Genomic DNA, 25,833 nt, shown 5'->3' with positions numbered 1-25,833 from the left:
CTTCCTCAGACAAAAGCGTCGTTGTTGACCTTTTTTGCAAAGCAAAGTATCACAATTCACATCAAATTTGGTTTGGTTTCCCACCACCTTGTTTCTCATCTGAGTTACAGCCCCGTATTATCAGCTCTGCTTAACGATGTGATTGTTATTATGAGAGATTATCCTTCAGCAGCTGCTTTAGATGCAACCCTGTAAATATTCTTTAATTTCTTTGAGAAAAACTTCAGAAAAACCTCAGAAAAACTTCTGAAAAACTTCTAAAAACTTCAGAAAACGTCCCGTCTGACGGGAGATTGCAGCGTTTCCTGCCCTTTGCCCCGTCACGCCTTTAATGGCTCATCTATTGAGGACGGAGGTGGAGGAGGGTGAGATAACAGATGAGTGTTTACTCCCACTCTTCTTCTGTTCTTCCCTTTCTCTCTCTCTGTTCGCTGTCTGCTCTCTCTCTCTCTCTCTCTCTCTCTCTCTCTCTGTTTCAGGTCAGCGGTCGTTGTGGTGTTTTATGGTGCGTGTGTGTGTGTCGTCTCCATCACACCTGCAGGTACAGTCGGCCCTTTATTAGCCAACCGCCAGAGCCTGCACACACACACACAAACACACACACACACACACGCTGGCACGCACGCACGCACGCACGCACGCACGCACGCACGCACGCACGCACGCACGCACGCACGCGCGCACACACACGCACACACACACACACACACACGCACACACACACACACACACACACGCACGCACACACACACACACACACACACACACACACACACACACACACACGCACACACACACTGGCGGTTGAAGAGTAAACACAGTAAAAGCTGAACCAGGAACCAGGAACCTGAAGAGTTTCAGACCCAGGGCCTGTGTTGAAAAGATCGATTTTCCGATTCTAAATCGATTCTCATATCAATTCCTAAAAATCCATTCATATGTCTAAACATCGATTGAACTTTTTTTTTTTTTCTTTTTTTTTTTTTTTTTATTCTGAATGACAATTTTTTATTATTATTATTAAATTGTTTTTATTAGTTTTTTCAATAAAGCAAAAACATACATACAAACAAGACTACAAATGGACAATACAGTAAAACCCTTGAAATCCATTAAAAATAAAAATAAAATAAAAGGTACTAGACGACAGACAGACAATAAAAATAAAATAAAAATAAAAAATAATATTTTCATGTTGCGTTGCGCTTAAGCAGATCTACATTTGTCATACCGAATTGGTTGAATTTACGAGAATGGTAACTCACACTTGAGCCCCTTCAGCCTGGAATTTGTAACTGAAATAATCCAGAAACGGCTGCCAAACTTTATAAAACTTCTGGATTGAGCCCCTGGTGGAATATTTGATCCTCTCCAATTTTAGGTGAGCCATTACGTCACCGACCCATCTTCGATGTGACGGGGGAACCGCTGATTTCCAGTTGAACAGAATTAGGCGTCGGGCCAACAGGGAGGAGAAAGCTATAGCATCAGATTGGGGGACAGATACTGTTATTTCACCAGGGACCACTCCAAACACAGCAACAAAGGGGCAAGGGCTGATCTCCCTGCCACAGATGTAGGAGAAGGTCTCAAAAACGGAACACCAGAATTGTGATAATGATGGACATGACCAGAACATATGGTTGAGAGTGGCTGGAGCCTGGTGGCATCTGTAACAATTTGGATCCACATCTGGGTAAATTTCGGCCAATCTACTTTTGGAGAAATGTAGTCTATGGAGCACTTTGAATTGAAGCAGCCCGTGCCTGATACAAACAGAGGATGAATGAATTCGTTTAATTGCCAATTGCCAAGAATCGTCCGGAATCTCAATCCCCATATCCTCACTCCACGACTCCCTGATACGATCCAGAGATGGGGATGCCATCTCCTGAATCTCACTATAAAGCATGCTCACCAGCCCTTTTTGATGCGGGTCTAGCTCCAACCACTCATCAAGCCAACCATCAGCATGGAGTAGGGGAAATGTAGCAACATATTTCTTAACAAAATCCCGTGCTTGTAAGTACCTGAAAAAATGTGAGCGAGGAATGTCATATTCCTCTATCAGTTGATCAAAGGACATAAATGACCCATCTTTAAACATATCCCTCACCCGCTTTAACCCCTTCCTAGCCCATAATTGGAACGCCGTGTCCATAAGTGAAGGTGGGAAAAGGGCATTAGATATTAACGGGAGACAAGATAGAGCTTCCCTATATCTGAAGTGCGTCCTAAACTGCGCCCAGATACGGAGTGAGCCACTCACTAAAGGGTTATTCGTGCGGCGTTTTTTACTGAGTGGAAGTGGAGCACAGATCAGAGAAGACAACGACACAGGATGAGCGGAGTGTTGTTCCATGTCAACCCATACCATCCTCCCACCCCCATATGATGCAGCCATCCAATATGTCAGTTTATGAATGTTTGCCGCCCAGTAGTATTGTAGAAAATTTGGTAGTGCTAAACCCCCATCCTCCTTCCGTCTCTCTAAGAATGACCTTCTAATACGCGGTGTGGTCTTATTCCAAATAAAGGTTGAGATGTATTTGTCTAGCTCTTTGAAAAAGGATTTTGGTATGAAAACGGGCACAGTTTGAAATAAAAATAGGAACCTAGGCATAATTGTCATCTTGACTGAGTTAACCCTGCCGGCCAACGACAGGGGTAACGTCGACCAACGCGCCAGGTCCTGTTTAGCCTTTTGCAGGGCTGGCTTAAAGTTCGATTTAAACAGGTCTCCATATTTCCGAGTCACATTCACCCCAAGGTATGTGAAAGAGTCAGAGACTACCTTTAGTGGAAATGACCCGAGTGACAACTTCTGAGCCAGCTCATTGGCAGGAAACAATAAGCTCTTTGGGAGGTTAATTTTGTAGCCTGAGAATCTGCCAAATTTGGAGATAATACCTAACGCCTTTGGGATGGAAACAAAAGGGTCAGACAGATACAAGATCAGGTCATCTGCATAGAGTGATAATTTATGTACTTGGCCGCCCCTAGTAATACCAGCGAGATCCTCATCAGCCCTCAGGGCAACTGCCAATGGCTCAATGGCGAGGTCGAACAACAGGGGGCTCAGTCCACAACCTTGTCTGGTGCCTCTACCTATCTGAAAGTAGTTGGAAATCAACTTATTAGTGCAAACCGAGGCCTGTGGTGAAGCGTACAAGACTCTGATCCATGATAGAAAAATGGGGCCAAACCCGAACCTCTCCAGGGCCGTGAAAAGAAATTTGTATTCAATTCTATCAAAGGCCTTGTGATTGAATTTTTTTTTCATCACTACATTACAAGTTTTAGTATTCTTTTGTTTATGCCGAAAAAAGGAATGTTTTGTTGGACACAAGAATAACTACTACCATGTTTTTGCCTTTAAATATGTTTAAAGGTATGAAAACATTAGTTTTCAGTTATAATTGCATAAATTGTTTATATTTTTTTTACTATTCTGTCTTGGGGTTACATTTACATAAAATGCTAAAAAAAAAAAAAATTCTCATAAATGGGGATCGTCGGTGTCTAAAGCCTCTTTCTTCTTAATACTAATAATAATAATCCTCTTCTTCTCCTTTGGGGTTTTCCCTTCAGGGGTTGCCACAGCGAGTCAGTTTCCTCCAATCTGAGCTTGTCTTCTGCATCCTCTTCTCTTACCCCGACTACCTTCATGTCTTTCACTACATCTATAAACCTCCTCTCTGGTTCCTCTGGGCCTCCTGTCCGGCAGTTCAAAACTCAGCATCCTTCTACCAATATATTCACTCTCTCTCCTCTGGACATGAACCATCTCAGTCTGGCCTCCCTGACTTTATCTCCAAAGCCTCTAACATGTGCTGTCACTCTGATGTCCTCATTCCCGATCCTGTCCAATCAGGTCACTCCTATAGAAAACCTCAGCATCTTCATCTCTGCTTCCTCCAGCTCTGCTTCCTGTCTTTTCCTCAGTGACACTGTCTCTAGCTCAGCGGTCGGCAACCCAAAATGTTTTAGAGCCATATAGGACCAAAAACACAAAAAACAAATATGTCTGGAGCCACAAAAAATTAAAAGTCTTGTATCAGCCTTAGAATGAAGACAGCACATGCTGCATGTTTCTATATTAGTTATAACTGAGGGAAGTTTTTTTTTTCATTATGCACTTCGAGAAAGTCCAAATGTCGAGAAAAAATTTGAAATGTCGAGAAAAAAGTTGAAATGTTGAGAAAAAAGTCGAAATGTCGAGATTAATGTTGAAATACAATCTCGAGAAAAAAGTCGAAATGTCGAGAAAAAATTCTAAATTACGAGAAAAAGTCGAAATGTCAGGATTAAAAAGGAAAGGAAAAAGGAAGAAAAAAGAGAAAAAGGAAAAAAGAAGAAAAAAGAAAAAAGTTAAAAAAAGAAGAAAAAAAGAAAAAAGAGGAAAAAAGGAAAAAAGGAGAAAAAGAGAAAAAAGGAAAAAAATAAAAAAAATAAAAGAAGAAAAGACAAATAAAAGGTCAAACATTTTTGAAAAAGCTCCAGGAGCCACTAGGGTGGCGCTAAAGAGCTGCATGCGGCTCTAGAGCTGCGGGTTGCCGACCCCTGCTCTAGAGACCAAACAACATCGCTGGTTTCACCACAGTTTTCTACACCTTTCCTTTCATTTTAGCTGAAACTCTTTTATCACACATCACACCTGACACTTTTCTCCACCCGCTCCATCCCGCCTGCACACGTTTCTTCACCTCTTTTCCACACTCTCCATTGCTCTGAACTGTTGACCCCAAGTATTTAAATCCTCCACCTTCTCTATCTCGTCTCCCTGTAACCTCATTCTTCCACTGCTGTGGCTAACCTTCATTCCTCTTCTTTCCAGGGCAAACCTCCACCTCTAACGTCTCCCCCACTTGTTTCCTGCTCTCACTACAGATCACAATGTCATCTGCAAACACCATAGTCCGTGGTGATTCCTGTCTAGCCTCGTCTGTCAGCCTGTCCATCACCATAGCAACAAGAAGGGGCTCAGAACCTTGGTGCAGTCCCACCTCCACCTGGAACTCCTCTGTCACACCTACAGCTCACTTCACCACTGTCTCACAGTCCTCATACTTCATGTCCTGCACTGCTCTAACATACTTCTCTGCCACTCCAGACTTCCTCCTACAGAACCACAGTTCCTCCCTGTCATAAGCTTCTCCAGATCTACAAAGATACAATGCAGCTCCCTCTCAACCTCTCTATACTTCTCTATCAACATCCTCAGACCAAATACTGCATCTGTAGTGCTCCTTTTTGGCATGAAACCATACTGTTGCTCACAGATGATCACTTCTGCCCTTAGTCTAGCTTCAACTACGCTTTCCCATAACTTCATTGTTTGGCTCATCAGTTTTATTCCTCTGTAGTTGCCACAACTCTGCACATCTCCCTTGTTCTTAAAAATGGCCACCAGCTTCTCCTCCATTCCTCTTCTCACTATCTAAGACCCTGTTGATAAACCCTGTCAGAAACTCTACTGCTATCTCTCCTAGACACTTCCAGACCTCCACAGGTACATCATCAGGACCGAGTGCCTTCACACACTCTTCATCCTCTTCAACGCCCTCCTCACTTCATCTTTACTAGTGTTTGCTACTTCCTGGTCCACAACAGTCACCTCTTCTACTCTTCGTTCTCTCTCATTTTCCTCATTCATCAACTCTTCAAAGTATTCTTTCCTCACATTACTGGCATCTGTCATCTGGCATCTTTAGTTTTATTTAATGACTCCTTGTACTCATAGATGCTTCCACAATCGTATGAGTCAGAATATGTTCACCTATGCACAGAATATGTTCACCTATGCACAGCCAAGAGATTAAAGATACGTATTTCCTACTGAGGTCAGGCAGGCGCCTTGGTGACTGGAAAAGTCTTGAGTCCCTTTTGAAGGCATGAGGTGACTGTGGTGCTCTCATCTTATTCTTCTTCTTCTCAGCGAAGGTTCAAAGCTGTGGTTTTGTGGTTGTAACTGAAACCGAAGAATGTTGCACCTGCAGTGTCGCAGAAGCAGCTTCTAGGACGTCCTCGCTAGCAGGGAAACACCACAATCACCCACATTAGAATAAACAAGTAAAAGGTTCTGGGTCGGAGGTTCTGGGCTGGTCTGGAAGTTCTTACAGCCACAGGTCTCTTAAGGGCCATGTGAGAGTTTCCATTTGAGAGTCTCCAAAGTCGACCTCTGACCTCTGAACACCAGTTCCAGTCCATGTAAACCGGATTAGAGGCCGAGGGAATGATGGAGGTCGGAGGTCAGCAGGGAAACGAGGGTCGTAACATAAACACGAGGCTCGACTTCTGCAGGAGCTGAAATGACTGATGGTCCTTTAACCACACTGAATACGTTTCCATGCATCAATCACCCTTTTAAAACCGGAATATTAGCAATAACCCGGTTTTGCACGGCCATGTAAACACCAATAACCGGAGTTTGCTCATATTCCGGTTTTGAAAAACTCCAATATGACCCCTGGGTTACTCCTTTTCTAACCCGAATATTTGATCATGTATCATCTAACGGGATATTATGGAAGAGTATAAGGGCCAGGCAGGAGAAAAAATAAAAATAATATTTTAAAGATTTCATTATGCACTTCGAGAAAAAAGGCGAAATGTCGAGAAAAAAGTCGAAATGTCGAGAAAAAAGTCGAAATGTCGAGAAAAAAGTTGTAAATTTCAATTTTTTTCTCAAATTTGTATTTCAATATTAATCTCGACATTTCAACTTTTTTCTCGACATTTCGACTTTTTTCTCAAAGTGCACAATAAAAAAAATCCTCCTGCATGGCGCTGATACTTTTCTGCGCATGTTATTTTTGCAAGGAATCTTGGTCTTTTGAGTCCAGGAAGTTCTTATAAACACAGAGAAACGCAAGACCAGGAGGAGACTAATCACTTCATAAATGTAATGAAAGATATGAACATTTCTGCATTTGTAGACGGTAGAAAGTACCGGGATAGAAAATTTACAAGAAGGTGAATCAAAAGTTGCGCGAAGTGGTGGGTCAGAACCAGCACCAAAGCGCAAAAGAAGGCGACTTCTATTATCCTCCGTGCTGCTGTTATTGTTGTTCTAGATTTGGATACAGGAAGAAGAAGCAGAAATGACGGGAATTGCGTCATGACGTTCTCCTTGCGTCGCTGGTTTGATCCAGATATCCCCAATGATTAATCACCATGTAAACAGGGATAACTCTGTTTACTCACGCATGGAAACACATTATTCCCAATGTTTCAGGAACCGCAATATTGACCTTAACCCCAATTTTGACTGAATGTAAACGTAGTCACAGTCTCCCGAAAACCACCAGAATGACCCATTTATGAAAGCTCTTGTTTAAAACAATAACACCATGACAAAATATTTTTAGTTTAGTTTTATTTAATGACTGCTTGTTCTCATAGATGTTCCTACAATCGTATGAGGGACACGGCAGAATCGTCTACAGAATGAATCAAAAATAACTCTGAGATGGTAAATATGGTTCAGGTGCATCATGTCTTAATGATTAAACATTTGTAATGGAAGCTCAAAATATCATTATTTTACATGAAATCGAAAATGAATGTGGGAATCTACGGAAGAGTATCAGGGCCAGGCAGGAGAAAAATAATAATACTAAAAAATAATATTTTAGAAGATTTATTTTCATTATGCACTTCGAGAAAAATGTCGAAATGTTGAGAAAAAAGTCAAAATTTCGAGAAAAAACGTTGAAATGTTGAAATACAATTTCAAGAATAAAGCCGAAATTTCGTTAATAAAGTCGAAATTTCGAGAATAAAGTTGAAATACATTTCGACTTTTTTCTCGAAATTTTGACTTTTTTCTCGACATTTCATCATGTACAAAGTGCATATGTGCATAATGAAAAAAAATCTTCCTCCTGTAAAATATTATTTGGATTTTTCTCCTGCCCTTATAATCAGACCGGGACCTTCAAAGGCACTTCATAGTAATATTGACCCATGTGTTTGTGTGTGTGTGTGTGTGTGTGTGTGTGTGTGTGTGTGTGTGTTCGTGTGTGTGTGTGTGTGTGTGTGTGTGTGTGTGTGTGTGTTTTCACCTTACAAGGCACGTGAAGTCAAACCAGGAAATGACGGGAATTTTAAATAATATCTCTTTTTTAAAGCTGCGATGTTTAGTTACATTAGAACATTGTGGGATGGATAAAGGCGCCCTGCTTGTATTTATGATAAGAATGTTATTTGAATCATTTCTATAACAGTTTTGGGTTTTTGGGTGTTTTATTGTGAAGGGCTGCGTCGGGAGCGCGCAGCGCGCGGCCGCGGTCTTTATTCCTGCAGTCGTCGCGGCTGCAGCGCGTCCTGGAATAATAGACTTTTATTTAATAAAACACGTTTATTCATCTGGTTATTTATCTCGCAGCTCGTCCTTAAATAAGACTTTTATTCAAACACGGACTTTTATTTACCCGTTTTCTCCTAAAGGACTTATTTAAAAAAGGGACGTTTATTCATCCGTTTTCTCCTGAAGGAAGAGACGGAGTTTCTCCGAGACGGTCTGTGCGGTTCTGGCTCGGAATTAACAAGTTCGGGGGTTCTGAAGAATCCGAGTGCTGCAGGTTTCTGGAGGTTCTGCAGGTTTCTGGAGGATCGGAACATCGGAACATCTCTGGACTCAGAAGTCAAGGTGAGAACCGAACCGAACTTGCTGCTACAGAACCTGCCGGTACCGAACCTACCGAGCCTGCTGGTACCGGACCTGCCGGAGTGTTTTATTCCTCATCGGATCATTTTCATACCTTTTCCTTCACCTGTAAAGTCTGAGTTTATTTGAAAGTCTTTTTTCTTTATTCTGAAGGAAAACTCTTTAAGAATCAGAGTCTGTTTTTCTTGTAGTTTAATTTAATTTAATTTCAGCTGTAAGTTGTAAGTTAGTTAAAGTTTATACGTGTGTGTGTTTATATACATATGTGTGTGTGAGTGAGGGTTTTTATATACATAGGTGTGTGTGTGGATATATATGTGTGTGTGTGTGTGTGTGTGTGTGTGTGTGTGTGTGTGTGTGTGTGTGTGTGTGTGTGTGTGTGTGTGTGTGTGTATATGTATGTGTGTGTGTCCGTGTGTGTGTGTGTGTGTGTGTTTTTATATCAGACTGTGTAGTTTAGTTATTACAAGGAGAAATAACTTGTGATAAAAAAAATAATAATTGAGTATATATATATTCCTGTAGATATTTTACCCCAGCAATAAGGTGCTTGAAGATTTTTTTAAATGACCCTTGAAAGTGCTTGAAAAGTGCTTGAATTTGACCTTGAAAAATGTGTAGGAACCCTGTTAATGGATCAGATTCTGGTTTTCTTGTAGTTTAATTTAATTCCAGCTGTAAGCTGTATGTAATAAAACATGTGATGTTACTGAGAACTGAGTTCTTCACCACAACACACCGGTCTTGTTGTCAGGTTGTTTGTCAGGTTGTTGTCTGGTTGTTGTCAGGTTGTTGCCAGGTTGTTTGTCAGGTTGTTGTCTGGTTGTTGCCAGGTTGTTGTCTGGTTGTTGATCTGCAGGTTGATCTGCAGCTCTGTGGTTTTCCTGGAAGTCGAGGTGCTGAATCAAAAACCTTCACTCAGAAACACTTCCTGTACCGGGTCTGGTGGTTTCTGTTCCGGTGGGCTCTGGTGGCGACTTTGTTTCATAACGAGAAAAGAAAAGAAGTGTGTGTGTTTATATGTGTTAGTGTGGATATATATGTGTAGAATACAATACTTTATTGTCATTATTCATGGGTACAGTGAGATTAAAAGCAGCATCACCTCTCCAGTGCAAGACAGTGCAAACGGATAAGAAATATAAATAATATAAAAAGGTTAAGGTGCATTTTTGAATAGTGAAATCAAGACGTAAGATCCTAATACAGATAATTACATGTAACTACACATGTGGTGGAATATTACACAGATGGGCCGGGAAAAAGTTTTGCACTGTAAAAAACAGTAATGAAGACATTCACATTCTGTTCAGGGCGAATATGGCTGTGTGTGTGTGTGTGTGTGTGTGTGTGTGTGTGTGTGTGTGTGTGTGTGTGTGTGTGTGTGTGTGTGTGTGTGTGTGTGTGTGTGTGTGTATGTGTACTGTATATGTGTGTATATATACGTGTGTGTGTGTGTGTGTGTGTGTGTGTGTGTGTGTGTGTGTGTGTGTGTGTGTGTGTGTATGTGTACTGTATATGTGTGTATATATACGTGTGTGTGTGTGTTAGTGTGTATATGTGTGTGTTAGTGTGTATTAGTGTATATATGTGTGTGTTAGTGTGTATTAGTGTGTATGTGTGTGTGTATTAGTGTATATGTGTGTGTATTAGTGTATGTATGTGGGTATTAGTGTGTGTATATGTGTGTATTAGTGTGTATTAGTGTATGTATGTGTGTATTAGTGTGTATTAGTGTGTATTAGTGTGTATATGTGTGTGTATTAGTGTATATTAGTGTGTGTTAGTGTGTGTTAGTGTATATATGTGTATGTGTGTGTGTATTAGTGTGTATTCCCCCCTGAAGCTCATATCTCCAACATTCCACCTGCTCCTCCAATTTCCTCGCCGGGATTCAGAGCAGATAGAGCAGCTCACGTCGCCACGGCGACCTCACCAAGAATGCAGCCTGAGGAGGATTCCAGCTCGGCGCTGGGATGGACGTTGCCACGGCGACGACGTCCATCCAGGCGGCAGAGTCTCGCCCTCAGAGCGGGCACTAGCCGTAGCCAGTCGTAGCCAGTCGTTTCCACGGAGACGTGTTCGTCCTGCGAGCCGCGACACGCAGGGAGACAAAGTCTTATCTGGTTACCACGGTGACAGACCTTAGACAGCTAAGACACACTGTACACACACTTCTGGGAAAACTCAAACAGAGCTCACACACATGTTCTGTGTGCATGTGTGTGTATGTGTGTTAGTGTTTGTATGTGTGTGTGTTGGTGTGTGTATGTGTATGTGTGTGTGTGTGTGTGTTGGTGTGTGTATGTGTGTGTGTGTTAGTGTGTGTTGGTGTGTGTATGTGTGTTGGTGTGTGTATGTGTGTGAGTGTGTGTGTGTGTGTGTATGTGTGTGTGTGTGTTGGTGTGTGTATGTGTGTGTGTGTTAGTGTGTGTTAGTGTGTGTATGTGTGTTGGTGTGTGTATGTGTGTGAGTGTGTGTGTGTGTGTGTATGTGTGTGTGTGTGTGTGTGTGTTGGTGTGTGTATGTGTGTGTGTGTTAGTGTGTGTTAGTGTGTGAGTGTGTGTGCATGTGTGTGTTGGTGTGCATGTGTGTATATGTGTTAGTGTGTGACTGTGTGTGTGTGTGTGTGAGTGTGTATGTGTGTGTGTGTGAGTGTGTGACTGTGTATGCCTCAGCCTCAGAATCAGCGGTGACCTCTGACCCTCATTCAAGCTGCCGTCACTTCGGCTCCAGAGCTGAAGTGACGGCAGCTTTTGTTCCTCGGATTACTCGCTGCTGCACTTCCCCGCCACGGCGCTACGCTGCTGGTCTGTGGTTTCACACTGTTTTTCAGACTGTTTCAGGCAGTTTAGATGGTTTCAGGCTGTTTTGTAGGCTGTTTCAGAATGTTTCCCACAGTTTCAGACTCTTTCAGACTCTTTCAGACCGTTTCCGACCGTTTCCGACTGTTTCACACTGTTTCACACTGTTTCACACTGTTTCAGACTGTTTCAGACCTTTTCCGACCGTTTCACACTGTTTTACACTGTTTCCGACTGTTTCCGACTGTTTCAGACTGTTTCAGACTGTTTCAGACTGGTTAGTCTGTTTCAGACTGTTTTTCAGACTCTTTTTCAGATTGATTTTCACACTGTTTCAGACTGTTTCAGACTGTTTCAGACTGTTTCACACTGTTTCAGACTGTTTCACACTGTTTCAGACTGTTTCAGACTGTTTAGTCTGTTTCACACTGTTTCAGACTGTTTTTCAGACTGTTTTTCAGATTGATTTTCACACTGTTTCCGACTGTTTCAGACTGTTTCACACTGTTTCAGACTGTTTCACACTGTTTCAGACTGTTTTTCAGACTCTTTTTCAGATTGATTTTCAGACTGTTTTAGACTTTTTCACACTGTTTCACACTGTTTCATACTATTTCAGACTGTTTTTCAGACTGTTTCACACTGTTTCAGAATGTTTTAGACTGTTTTTCAGACTGTTTCACAGTATTTCAGACAGTTTTTCAGACTGATTTTCAGACTGCTTTAGACTTTTTCAAACTATTCACACTGTTTCCGACTGTTTCACATAGTTTAGACAGTTTAGACTGTTTCAGACCGTTTTTCAGACTGTTTTTGAGACTGTTTTTGAGACAGTTTTAGACTGTTTTAGACTGTATTTCAGACTGTTTCAGACTGTTTTAGATTGTTTCAGACCGTTTTTCAGACTGTTTTTGAGACTGTTTTTGAGACAGTTTTAGACTGTTTTAGACTGTATTTCAGACTGTTTTTCAGAGTGATTTTCAGACTGTTTTAGACTGTTTCAGACTATTTCAGACTGTTTCAGATTGTTTCAGTCTTGGGGTTCGTACCAAAGCGTAGTTGACCCCTAACGTCTGGCTAAAGTAAAAGGGTTATTAGACCAGAACAAGTCCGTCACCAGCTGCGCTGCGTTCATGCCGTCATCGTCTCGGTTGAGCTCGTCCTCTGAGACCCGCATGCTTCACCAACCAGACACTGCGTTGGTGTCATGAGGGTGTGGTGTTAGCATGATGGTGCTGGTCGTGTTCCAGCACGACTGAGACCAGGGTGAGAGTTGGGGAGTCGACTACGTGGTGGATACAATAGAGCCGGAGTGAGGGAACCTTCAGGACTGGATCATACTGTAGACATGAACATGAGAGGCTGCTGCTGAAGAGTGAAATTAAACCCCTTTTCAACAGTTGGACCAATGAAGTGTTTGCAGAGAGATGCAGATGTTTGAACTGTATTTCTGTAGTTCTGGTCACCAGAGGTGATGAGAGGGCGGAGTCAGCCGGTGGACTCTCCTCATCCCCCATTACCCCTTTTCCACCAAACCGGTTCCAGAGCTGGTTCTGGTCCACAACTGGTTCAACTTGGGAACCAGCTGAGAACCGGTTTGCTTTTCCACAGCTCGGTGCTAAGGGGAGCTACGTCATTACATCATTGCTAACGTCAGTTACGTCGCTGCATTTGCGTGAAAGTTGCAGCAACAACCAGGTATCTGCTCTAACAGGACTTGGTCCACGTAGCTCCTCCGTGGACACATCTCTAAAAGACAGGTTGTCTCCTCCTCCTCCCATGATGCTTTGCTGCATCCAGATTCATTCTTATTGAAAATGTCTCCGTCTCCCAGTCTTGCTATTGCCGTTGGTCTTAATAACTCCACCCCCCCACCCCGCTGACGTAAGCGGTTCTTTCTTCTAGACCAGCAAAGAGTTGGTGCTACCTTGGAACCGGTTCTTCTGGCCCAGGGCCAGTTCTTAGTCAGTGAAAACAGAAAGCCCAGTTCCAGAACCAGCCCTGGAGCCGGTTTGGTGGAAAAGGGGTATGAGTAGTACCATGCCATGTTGGACGTCGCCCGGATCAAAACATGGGCACGATCCCTCAGTTACCTCTGAGATGCCACTGCAACCCTCATTCTGTGCCCGGTGGAGTCATCTGGAGGAGCCGGTTCTTTGTCAGTGGAAACAGAAAGCCCGGTTCCAAACTGGCCCAGAACCAGCCTGGAACCGGTTTGGTGGAAAAGGGGTAAAAGTGGACCCTTCCAAGGTGACAACTTGACAACTTCCAGTTGTCAAAACTAACAGATATAAACATTCTTTTGTACCTTCTGCCATCTCCCTTCTCCATTCCATGAGGAAAAGGTAGCTGTTGTGGGGCTTGGATTTTTAGATTTAAACTCGTTGTCCTTTTTTTACTATGTTACTATGTTAATTGCCCCATTGGGGACAAATAAAGTTATTGATTGCAGGTGCAGAGACTGCAGTAGGAGGTGAAACCGGCTCTGAATTTAGTGGTGACACCGACATGAGCAGCGTGACCTCACTGCCACTCCGCCGCCACCCTTCCGTCACCCTTCCGTCACCCGCCGCCACCCCGCACCCCCATCATGCACCGCTCCGACCTTTGTATGGTTGAGTGAACCCCGTTGAGATGATGAACTGAGGACTGAGTCAGACCCGTCAGATGACCGGGGGGTGGGGGGGGTTTACTGGAACAGCATCGTCAGGGACCAGCAGGCCAGGATGTCTCATGTGTTTGTAGATGGTGGGAGGATATGAGCCTGCAGCCGAGCATCATGGGAGATGAGCGCCAGAGCAGAGCGGAGGTTTCAGAATGAGTGTGAACCAGGAGGGTGAAGGCAGCGTTTCACACTCTCTCTGCTGCTAGCGTGCTAGTGCTCTCACGCCCTCGTTACAGCCGCCCCGGCGCTGGGAACTGAAAGAAAGGGGGAAATTCTTGTGTGGTTCGGGGGGCCGGCGGCTGCCGGGACAATGGAGCAGGCGGGAGGAGGGACTCCGGAGTTTACCGGTCGGGCCGGTTCCTGAAAAGCTCAAGTGTTGCGTAAGAGAAGAAAGAAATGAATAGAGAGAGAGAGAGAGTTAATAAAGAATGAAAGGAAGTGTTTGAGTTGAGCATGTTAGTGCCCGCTCTGACCAGCGGGACATCGTTGGTAGTTTACTTTAAAAACTGTCCCATCTTTAGTTTTTTTTATAGATATTTTTATTGATTTTGGTTTTAAAGTAAACAAACATGACATAAGGAAACATAAGAACACCATATTCTACACAGAAACACACTGAGCAGGAATTCACACACGATGATGAAGCAAAATGAGTAAATACATATAGAGAAGAAGAACAAGAAAAAAAAGGGGGGTAGATAAAAAAGAAATAGATGTACAATGGTAAACAGAGAAACAGACAAAGAAAACAAAAAACAAAAAAAAGGGAGGGAGGGGAAAGAAGACTGTTACACACTGTTTAACACTGTTTTTCAGACTGTTTCTTGTTTGGTTTGATTTAGTTACTGGTTTGGTTACTGGTTTGGTTACTGGTTTGGTTACTGGTTTGGTTACTGGTTTGGTTACTTTTCCTCCAGCTGAGTGATTAGACGTCTTATTCTTGGGCGGGACCACGTGACACGGGGGCTGCAGATCTTCATCAGCTCCCCGTCCGTTATAGGATCAATTCTAAAATTCTTCTATTTAGGACCCGAGCACCTCCAGTGCGAAGGCCCTATTATCTGTAGGAATTTTTTTTTCTTTCTTTCTTTTTTTTTTCCGACGAAAGGAGGGCCTTTTTGCCCCCCCACACGTGCCCCAAAAGTCACCAAATTTTGCACCAAGTCAGGCCTGGTGAAAAATGGTTTGCATTAATGGGCGTGGTAAAATGGCTCAATAGCGCCCCCTTGAAAACTTTGTGCCTCAAGCCCCACAATACGGTTTGACGTACATGAACGAAAATCGGTACACACCTGTATCATGTCGCAACTTAACGAAAAGTCTCTTGGCGCCATGGCCGAAACCGAACAGGAAGTCGGCCATTTTGAACATTTTGAATTAATCGTGTCTTTTTGACGCAATTTATGCCATTCCTTCGGCAGTTAATACGGCCCGAACCGTAACGTGCACCCAGGTGTGTTATACATCAAAATGTGCGTTGCCATCCTGCGACGACGCGCATTACCTTTCTCAGTCAAAAGTGTTACCGTGGCGACGATAGACGCCAAAAGGCGCGCCCCCTCTTCATCTTATTGGTCCATATTTGATAGTTCCCAAAAAGTCACCAAATTTTGCACGCAAGCCAAGCCTGGTGATAAATTTGATATTTATTGGTTTGCATTAATGGGCGTGGCGAAATGGCTCAACAGCGCCCCCTAGAAAACTTTGTGTCTCAAGCCCCACAATACGGTTTGACGTACATGCACGAAAATCGGTACACACCTGTATCATGTCTCAACTTAAAGAAAAGTCTCTTGGCGCCATGGCCGAAACCGAACAGGAAGTCGGCCATTTTGAATTAATCATGTCATTTTGGTGAAATTTATGCCATTCCTTTGGCAGTTAATACGGCCCGAACCGTATCGTGAACCCAGATGTGTTATACATCAAAATGTGCGTCTCCGTCCTGCATTACTTTTCTCTTTCAAAAGCGTTACCGTGGAGACGCTAGACGCCAAAAAGCGCGCCCCCCCTTCATCTGATTGGTCCGTTTTTGATAGTTCCTACTTTCTGCCATAACAAACGAATGGTTTGACATAAAGACTCGTGGGTGGTGTCATCGGACTCGGTTTTGACTCCTTGAACATAATTGGTGCAAATTAGCTCCGCCCCTTCTTCTGATTGGTCAATATTTGATAGTCCCTATTCTCTGCCATAACTTTTGAACGGGTTGTGATAAAGACATGTGGGTGGTGTCATCTGACTCGGTTTTGACTCCTTCACCTTAATTGGTGCAAATTAGCCCTGCCCCTTCTTCTGATTGGTCGATATGTGATAGTTCTGATTTTCTGCAATAATTTTTGAATGGTTTGACATAAAGACTCATGGGTGGTGTCATCGGACATGGTTTTGAGTCCTTGAACATAATTCCTGCAAATTATCCCCGCCCCTTAATCTGATTGGTTGATATCTGATAGTTCCGATTTTCTGCCATAACTTTTGAATGGTTTGGTATAGAGAGTCGTGGGTGGTTTCATCCGCTAAATGTCCATACAAGCTTCCACTGCAGCCTGAACGTGCACAAGGGTGGAGGGCCCGTTCATCGCTGCTTGCAGCTTTAATTGTTTTTAAATCTTTACATGGTCTTGCACCGTCTTCGATCTCAGGTTATTCAAATGTCCGCAAACCTTCTGTTGCGATTCGGTTTTGTCGCGGACCCAAACGCAGGAGAGCAGGAGCCAGGAGTTCACAACAAAAAAGGGTTTATTTACAAAAAGGCAAAAAACAAAGCGCTGCAGAGCAGGATTAACAAAAAAACAGGATCATGGAGGAAAAAACTACGAGGAGACATGGAGGTAGAAACAGTACGGACCGACAGGGAACAAAGGAATGACAAGACAAGATATACACAGGGGATAACGAGACACGACGAGACACAGGTGCAGACACAATCAGGGCAGATGGGAAACAGGAGGGACAGAACTGAAACTCAAACTGGGGGGAAGTGTCAAACCCTGACACCTTCTGGTCCTGGTTCTGGACCGAGCCCGGCTCCCTCTATGGCTGTTTTTAAATCTCCTTTTTACTCACTTGCATTTAACTCACCAGGATTGTTTTATTTTATTTATGTTGTATTGCTTCATAAATAAAGATAACTTTTCCTTATTGGGTCTTAGTGAAGTTGTTGCTTCTGACCTTATGTGGTGTTTTATATCAGAAGCTAAATAAGGATGCAAAAACAGCCCGATTGGTGCTTTTATATTATTATTATTTTTTTTATTTTTTTTATATGCTTTTATATTAGAGTATAAAGGATTATAGCAGGGTTTGTTGGCCGATCAGAACCAGAGTAAATATCCCTGGTTATTGTTTGAACCAGAGTCTGGTGTCTGTTATATTTCACTAGTTAATGATTAAAACACTGACTGTTTATTGAGTGGATTGATAAAAGGTTCCAGGTTGGCGTGAAGCCCGGAGAGACTCCATGACGATACGAGGGCGTCTCAGTTCCTCAGTTCCCCCAAACACTGATGTCAGGTGGATGTTTGAAAAGAGGAAGAGCTGAAACCACAGAGAATATGAGCCGCTAGAAACCTGGTTGCAGTTTCACAAGGATGTGGGGGGAGAGGGATCACCTCCATGATTCAGTCCTTTCTGGGCGGACACTCCTGCACCGGAGCGCCATTCTCATCAGCTCGGCAGTATCACAACTTTATTTATATCTATAAGTATTTAAAGATATAAGTGTAAGGATGATGCACGAGTCGGTTAGAAATACAACTAGTCGTGTTTGGAGGAGAAAGAAAGCTGCATCCAGAGAACACCAGACCTACTGTGAAGCACGGAGGTGGAAACATCATGGTCTGGGGATGTTTCTCTGCAAAGGGACCAGGTACGACTGATCCGTGTAGGGAAAGAATGAAGGGGAACATGAATTGTGAGATTTAGAGTGAAAACCTTCCATCAGCAGGGCATTGAATTAATGGTTGAATGAATGAATGAATGAATGAATGAATGAATGAATGAATGAATGAATGAATGAATGAATGAATGAATGAATGAATGAATGAATGAATAGTTTATTTTGGTTCCATTACATTATATGCAACTTAACTTGCGTGCATGTAACTGACAAATCGTTATCATACATATTTACACTAATCAGTTTCACACAATAAACAATAAAACACAAACTCTGTGTAAACTCTGAGTCGGCTGATGCCGAAGCTTATTTTTGCCTCCTGTACCTTCCAAAACATAACCCAGTTTATCAGTAATACAAAAGAAAAGAAAGAAAAGAAACTTTACTCTAAATCGCTATGCATAATGAAATTATATTCAAATCATTTTGCATTGTAATCCAATATTTCTTTAAAACTCAACAGAGATCAACATAATTTCAGTTCATCACAAAGTCCATCCCATAATTTGACTCCCAAAAATGAAACACATGTGTATTTAACATTAGTCCTCACATAACATGTTTCAAAGAACCATAGCCTTCTTAAATTATAATTTGTTTCTTTTAATCTAAAGAAATGTTGATTACAAGTAGGAAGGCTTTTATTGTTAACGCGAAATAATATTTCTAATGTTTTTAAATAAACAATATCTATGAATTTTAATGTGCCTGACTCTATAAATAATTTATTAGTAGTATCGTGATAAGAAACTTTATTTATTATTCTTAGAACTCTTTTCTAGAGTTTAACTATAGGGTCTATGTAAGATCTGTATGTGTTTCCCCAAATGGCTGGGTCTTTCAGCATGACAATGATCCCAAACACATCGCTGGGCAACGAAGGACTGGCTTTGTAAGAAACATTTCCAGGTCCTGGAGTGGCCTAGCCAGTCTCCAGATCTCAACCCCATAGAAAGTCCGTGTTTCCAGCGACAGCCCCAAAACATCACTGCTCTAGAGGAAATCATGGAGGAACGGGACAGAATACCAGCAACAGTGTAGAAAACCTTGTGAAGAATCACAGAAAACCTTTGACCTCTGTCATTGCCAACAAAGGGTATATATATATATATATATATATATATATATATATATATATATATATATATATATATACAGTGTTGTGCCTGAACGCGTTCAATGAACGATCGTTCATGAACTCGTTCATATTTTGGGTGAACGTGAACTGAACGTACTGTAATTCCGCTTGATGAACGTGAACGTGAACGCGTTCATTCTGGTGTATGTGAACGGCGTTCTTTCACAGTATAACTTCATTCAAGAGGTTGCCAGATTTCCTTAGAGCCTTCCAGGTGGAAACCCAGCTAAAACCCGCCGTAAACAGCCTTAATATGTTGCGGAAAAACCACCCAATCTGGCAACCACTGTCATACCTGTCGCGCTGACAAATACGTCATCAAAACACGGAGCAGCGGGAGCATGGACTTTGTTGTTAACAGTATACTGCAGTTTATAATGGTCTTCTTTGTATTTGTATGCCTGGTATATTCTTCCAGTATTGTTTTCTTTAGGTTTCTTTTAAGTATGACTGAAATGGAATTAGATGTGAATTGTTTACAGGTTTGGAAAAGTAAAACAATTGCACCTTAAGGACTACGGTCCTGTTTTTTTTTCATAATAAAGACCATTCAAGCAGCAAGTTTTTCCTCGTGTTTTTGATAATATACTGTAGGGGTGAAAGCTGCAGCTGCTACTACTGTGGACTGAATAGGTGGCTACAAAGTGTTGCCAGTATTATGAGGGCTGTTGCCTCAATGCTAATGTAAATCCTGGTTGTATAAGGATTCAAAATTGGATAAGAAGATGAATCTGACACATAGTTTCAATGTTAAAACTGATAAAATAATTACTGTCTCTGGTTCTCTATGGGCTGTGAAAATAATTGACAAATACTAGCTCACAGTAACGTATTGGGGAAAAAAAGAACTATGAACTAGTTCATTTTTGGAACCATGAACTTAGTTCAAAATTTTGAATTATGAACTATGAACTGAACTAGTTCATTTTAAAATTTGTGAACTGAACTTTGAACTAGTTCATCTTTAAAGTGAACTTTCCCAACACTGTATATATGTATATGTATATGTACAAACAAATTACTGAGATGAACTTTTGTTATTGACCAAAAACTTATTTTCCACTATAATTTGCCAATGAATTCTTAAAAAATCACATAATGTGATTTTCTGGATTTCTTTTTTCCATTTTGTCTCTCATAGTTGAGATAAACCTGTGATGGAAATTACAGGCCTCTCTTATCTTCTTAAGTGGGAAAACCTGCACAACTGGTGTCTGACTAAATACTTTTTTGCCCCACTGTATGTCGCGATAGCTTGCCGGTTGATTCAATGATCAAAATTTGAATATCCTTTTTTTTTTTCAGTATGACTTTATCGGATCCGTGGGCTTAAACAACCTTGTTAATGTTAATTTCATATGATGTAAATATAAGTGACCCCTGTTTCACACCTGGATGTCTGTGTTGTTTCTTTCCGTCTGTATTTCTTCCTCTCAGACGTCTGTCTGTTTGCGGTTGGAACCAGTTTCTGGTTCAGTTTTGAAGTTGAACCATATTGTGTTTTTTTTCTTGTTTCACCTCGAAAAATCAGCGCCTGCATCTCTTTTTCAGTCGTGCTCAGAGTCACGTTCAGGCGGCTCAGAGGAAGTGATTTTAGTGCCGACGCTCGCTAGTCCAGGCTCCGCTGCTCCCGCCGGCTCTTTAACGCTGAACTCAGTGTATTGGGTGCTGGGTGACGTCCAGTACTCGAGTTGTAAAAAAAAATCAGGGGGGATGGTGGATTTTATCATATGGGGACAGATAATTTGTGCTGGTTACAAATAATATAATATATTACAAATAATAGCAGTGACCAAAACACCTGCAGAAATACTGCAGGAATGACATAGCAGCAGTTAAATGCAGCCTTCTGTAAGCTTTAAATATCCACTGGGCTTACATCAAATACATCAAAACACAACAATAAAAAACACTTTTCTGAACTTATCAATATGACTCTGTCCTTCACAGGATAAGTAACATGGATCACTGTAAAAACTCTAAATGTTAACAAGAATATTTGTCTTATTTCTAGTTAAAATGTCTAATTTTAGTAAAAACATCTCATTACACTTAAAACAAGACTCATCACTGGAAAAAACAACAATTTTCACCTGTTTCAAGTAGATTTTCACTTAAAATAAGTAGAAAAATCTGCCAGTGCAACAAGATTTTTTTACTTGTAATAAGAAGATAAATCTTGTCCCACTGGCAGATTTTCCTACTTATTTCAAGTGAAAATTTACCGGAAACAGGTGAAAATTGTCACATTTTTCTGGTGTTATTTTTCTGGTGATGACTCTAAATGTTGAAATAGCAGTAAAACCACATTCATTGATGAAATAACATAAGGGATGGAAAGGGGGGATGGCAGTTTTACAGGGGGGATGATTTTGACCGTTTTTATTTCTGGGGGGGATGCCATCCCCCCTCATCCCCCCTCAACTCCAGGACTGGTGGTGACGTCACGTCCATATGTTGTAAACTCAAATGAGCGTCTTCTGTATCTGGAATGAATGTATTCTTGAGTCTATAATGTAACAATAATATAATAATAAGATAACCTTGTTTGAATTGTAAAATGGGTTTGGCTAAATACAATCTTTGACTAAAACTCGACTAAAATGGTCCTGGACAATTCTGACTAAAATAAGACTAAAATGCTCAGACTTTTAGTCGACAGAAACTTGACACGACTAAAAGGAGAATGAATGAGACTAAAACTAATAAGCAGCCACTAAACCAGAGGAAACTACCGAAAACATGGACATTAAGGATCTTTGGTAGAACATTTCGTCTCGTTTAGGTCAACGAAAATGAAGACACATTTTAGCAGAGTTTTTATTTTGTAATCTACATTTAAGTCTGGTTTTTATTCCTCTATGATATTGTATCATATATTTAATTATCGTTATCGTCACGACCTGCATTTTCATTGCGTCTTGTTTTCTTAAGGTGATAAAGGTCCGTTGACGACGATGTTTAGTCATAATTTTTGTTGACGAAAGCAACTTTACCAACCAGCATTCAGGAGTGTATTCAAGTGGCTGTGAATGTGAAATGGCATGACGCTGAAACACCGGTGTGTTATGTAAAAGTCCGACTTGTGAAATGTGTCTGGCGTTGGCGCTTCGTCTGGGTGAAGTGTGGTCGATCTGCATCTCGTATGTCGCACTCACATGATTCTCCGAAGTTTTGAAGTGGTGCAAACTTCTGTTTTCTTTAGCTTTTGGTTTTGTTTCTGAGAAGTTTTGGTGTCTTTATCTGTCCGTGATGCTGAGGCGGTGAGAGTCCGTCGGCCGGAGGGAGGAACCAGAAACAGAGCTGGTAGGCCGGAGGGGAAGACTGGTGCCATTGATAAGAGAACATAAAGGTCCCTGTGTGTATTTTGGGCCTGAACTCATTTGTATGCAGCGATATGAGAAATGCAGATAAGGAACCAGCCGACTGCAGGAGAATAGTATCATTAAAAAAAGGTCTCGTTCTGTCAGAAATGTGCTGAGTCGGGGGGTTGTGTATCGTTCAGGATGTGTTTCTGCACATGTAGACGGGGAAAAGAAGCAGAACTTGAAATCTGCCTCTCGTAGGTAGAAACTGCATGATGTGACTGTTTATGGTGCTTCTTCGTCCTCGAGTCTGCAGAGCTGACCTGTGATTGTTTCCTTTCTCACATTCCTCATGTTGCGTTTCTCTGCTGCCGTTTGTTACAGATGGAGGTCCGGCTGGCCGACAATCTGAAGACGGTGCTCTTCCTGATCGTCCTGCTCTCCCCCGGTAAGATAATCACACTACAAACATCACAAACTAGAGATATAATCACACTAAAACCATCACTAACTAGAGATATAATCACACTACAACCATCACTAACTAGAGAAATAATCACACTACAACCATCACTAACTAGAGATATAATCACACTACAACCATCACTAACTAGAGATATAATCACACTACAAACATCACTAACTAGAGAAATAATCACACTACAACCATCACTAACTAGAGATATAATCACACTACAACCATCACTAACTAGAGAAATAATCACACTACAACCATCACTAACTAGAGATATAATCACACTCAGTGCTTTAAGTGGGCCGGTACGGAGCGGTACGCAGTACCGGCACTTCTAAATTTTACCCATCAGCGTACCAGAAGTTATTTACTGTGTGCGGCGCGTACCGGTACTGTTCTTCCCAGATTCCCCATCAGTCAGTAACTCCCCCCGAAGTCTACAGGTTGGATTTGTTGATTAAGGTGTTTTGATGCTCAAAGCTTGCCGTACAGACGTAAAGGCGCGCTTGGCCAACCCGCGGCTCGCGAGCCGCATGCGGCTCTTTGGCCGGTGTCATGCAGCTCTTTCAACTTAATTTGATAGGTGCAGTGAAAGACAGACTCGTAGGAAGTGGGTGCAAAATATAACGCGACTGGAATCGAACCCGCGTTCGCTGTACGCAAGTCGCCTGCTCATTCCGTTGAGCTATACGGGCGCGCTCGTGGTTGTGACGGAAGTAAGTTGGAGGGACAAAATGTACGGCCACACACAGGAGGTTTTTTAACAGAGTGGGAGAGTTTAATATATGTATATATATATATATATATATATACAAATTTACATAGTCCCATATTTGTATGACTGGAGGGGGAGAGTACCGGCACTTATTTTTTCCACTTAAAGCACTGATCACACTACAACCATCACTAACTAGAGATATAATCACACTACATCACAATAGAATTGAATAGAATATAATACTTTTATTGTCATTATACATGGGTACAGTGAGATTAAAAGCAGCATCACCTCGGGCCGCAGGTTCATGTGTCGGTTCATGTGTCCATTTCCATTTTGTATCCATTAAGAGTATTGATTTTGAAAGATTTGTTTAAACTTACTTGGTGATTTGCATGATTTCATTTCATCTTTGCAGTTCACAATAAGACATTAATCTTGTATAAGAGAATATGCCTTGTTCCAGGTTGTAACAGCTATTTTCCACCTGTAGTCCCTGGGCAGGTCGATGGAATAATACATAAAAATTAGTGTAGAAAAAGAAAAAATAAGTAAAAGCTAGAGATGCACCGATCGATCGGCAACCGATCAATATCGGCTGATAATGGCCCTATCGGTTTTGATCGGAGATCGGAAAATGAAAGTTGAAAGCAGCCGATCAGATGATATTTACAACAAACCACCGCCAGCGCTGCGTTCCCACGTCTTTACCCAGGTCTGCTAAGGGGGCGGGAAAATGGCGTCGCTGTTATGGGAGTTTTACAATGTCCGAAAACAACAACATATTTGCAGTTTGCAAGCTGTGTGCAAAGGAAATACCCCGAGGAGGAATGTTACAAAAGAATTTCAACACAACCAAGCTGATAAGACATTTGAAAGCTTTTCACACGAAGGACGTCGTTAGCTGTTTGGATCCGCATTATGCGCTGCACAGTTTTACCAGAATATATACAGTCGTCTCTATGAGTCTCTAGAGGGTGAAATATTGCACATCAGCCTGAAATAAAACGGTCAATTCATGATACTTTCTCATCTCCTCATTTTTATGCCTAATAATACAATGTCAGTGTCGTGTACATGAGACAACACTATTGAAGAATTTATGGATTTCACTCTGTGATCGGTGATCGGCAGATACTGATTTCTGAGATCGGTGATCGGCCCTCAAAATCCTGATCAGTGCATCTCTAGTAAAAGAGCAGAACAAAGCCAAGAGACAATAGATAAAATAGATAAATAAAAACATGGAAGCAGATCATCTGGAGCCGTAACGCCAGGTCTTTATTTTAGAGAGCCGTTTTATTATTTCAGTCTGATGCCGTCTTTTAGTGGTTAAGATGTGTTTGTACGTACATATTACAGACGTTTTACCCCACAACATTAAGAAAATAGTATTTTTTAACTTGAGAGAACTTGCTCGTCTTGATTTTATTCCTTCGACTGGAGTCATCCGTGTCTTTACCTCAGCAGGAGGTTGCTCCAGGCTGCAGGCTTTTACTATTATTATTATTATTGTATTACTATTATTTTGTTACTTTTCAACCTCTTAGTCTTTGTGATCCCTCCACGTGAGAACGTTCTGCAGGCTGGGCCCGTTTCAAGTGTTGCAACTTGTTATCTCAGAATGCTTCAGTCCTTTTGACCTTGAAGGCTGTGAACCTGTTGTTCCTACTAATCTATTCCTCCAGTGGAAAACATTCCAGTATGTCTCCTAGTCTCTCCTAGTCTCTCCTAGTCTCTCCTAGTGTCTCCTAGTGCCTCTTAGTGATTCCTAGTGTTCCCCAGTGCCTCCTACTGCCTCATAGTCAGTGCTTCCTATTGCTGTCTAGTGATTCCTAATGCCGTGATTCCTAATGTAGTGATTACTGGGGATTCCTAGTGCTTCCTAGTGTCTACTAGTGATTCCTAGTGCCTCATAGTGATTCTTAGTGCTTCCTATTGCTACCTAGTGATCCCCAATGCTTCCTAGTGATTCCTAGTGCTTCCTAGTGATCCCCAGTGCCAACTACTGCCTCCTAGTGCTTCATAGTGCTTCCTATTGCTGCCTGGTGATTCCTGGTGATTCCTAGTGATTCTTAAGGATTCCCAGTGATTCCGGTAACCCTCTATTGTACAGTACAGTAATAACCAGGTAATACCATGGTAATTACACTGTA

At 41.8% G+C, this 25,833-nt stretch overlaps 1 protein-coding gene across 1 annotated transcript in view; it reads left to right on the top strand.

Annotated features, from left to right (window-relative positions):
- Nucleotides 1-8,284: 8,284 nt before the first annotated feature.
- adgrg1 (adhesion G protein-coupled receptor G1) overlaps nt 8,285-25,833 on the top strand; it is a 34,368-nt gene continuing 16,819 nt past the window's right edge. Inside the window, exons 1-2 of the mRNA XM_061746673.1 lie at nt 8,285-8,653; nt 22,869-22,932. Coding sequence (XP_061602657.1) covers nt 22,869-22,932 — 64 coding nt within the window. The 5' untranslated portion in view covers nt 8,285-8,653. The remainder of the gene's footprint in view (nt 8,654-22,868; nt 22,933-25,833) is intronic.

The sequence above is a fragment of the Cololabis saira genome, chromosome 2 (genome assembly GCF_033807715.1).
Source record: "Cololabis saira isolate AMF1-May2022 chromosome 2, fColSai1.1, whole genome shotgun sequence".
NCBI classification, from domain to species: Eukaryota; Metazoa; Chordata; class Actinopteri; order Beloniformes; family Belonidae; genus Cololabis; species Cololabis saira.
This window is presented reverse-complemented; position numbering and strand designations above follow the sequence as displayed.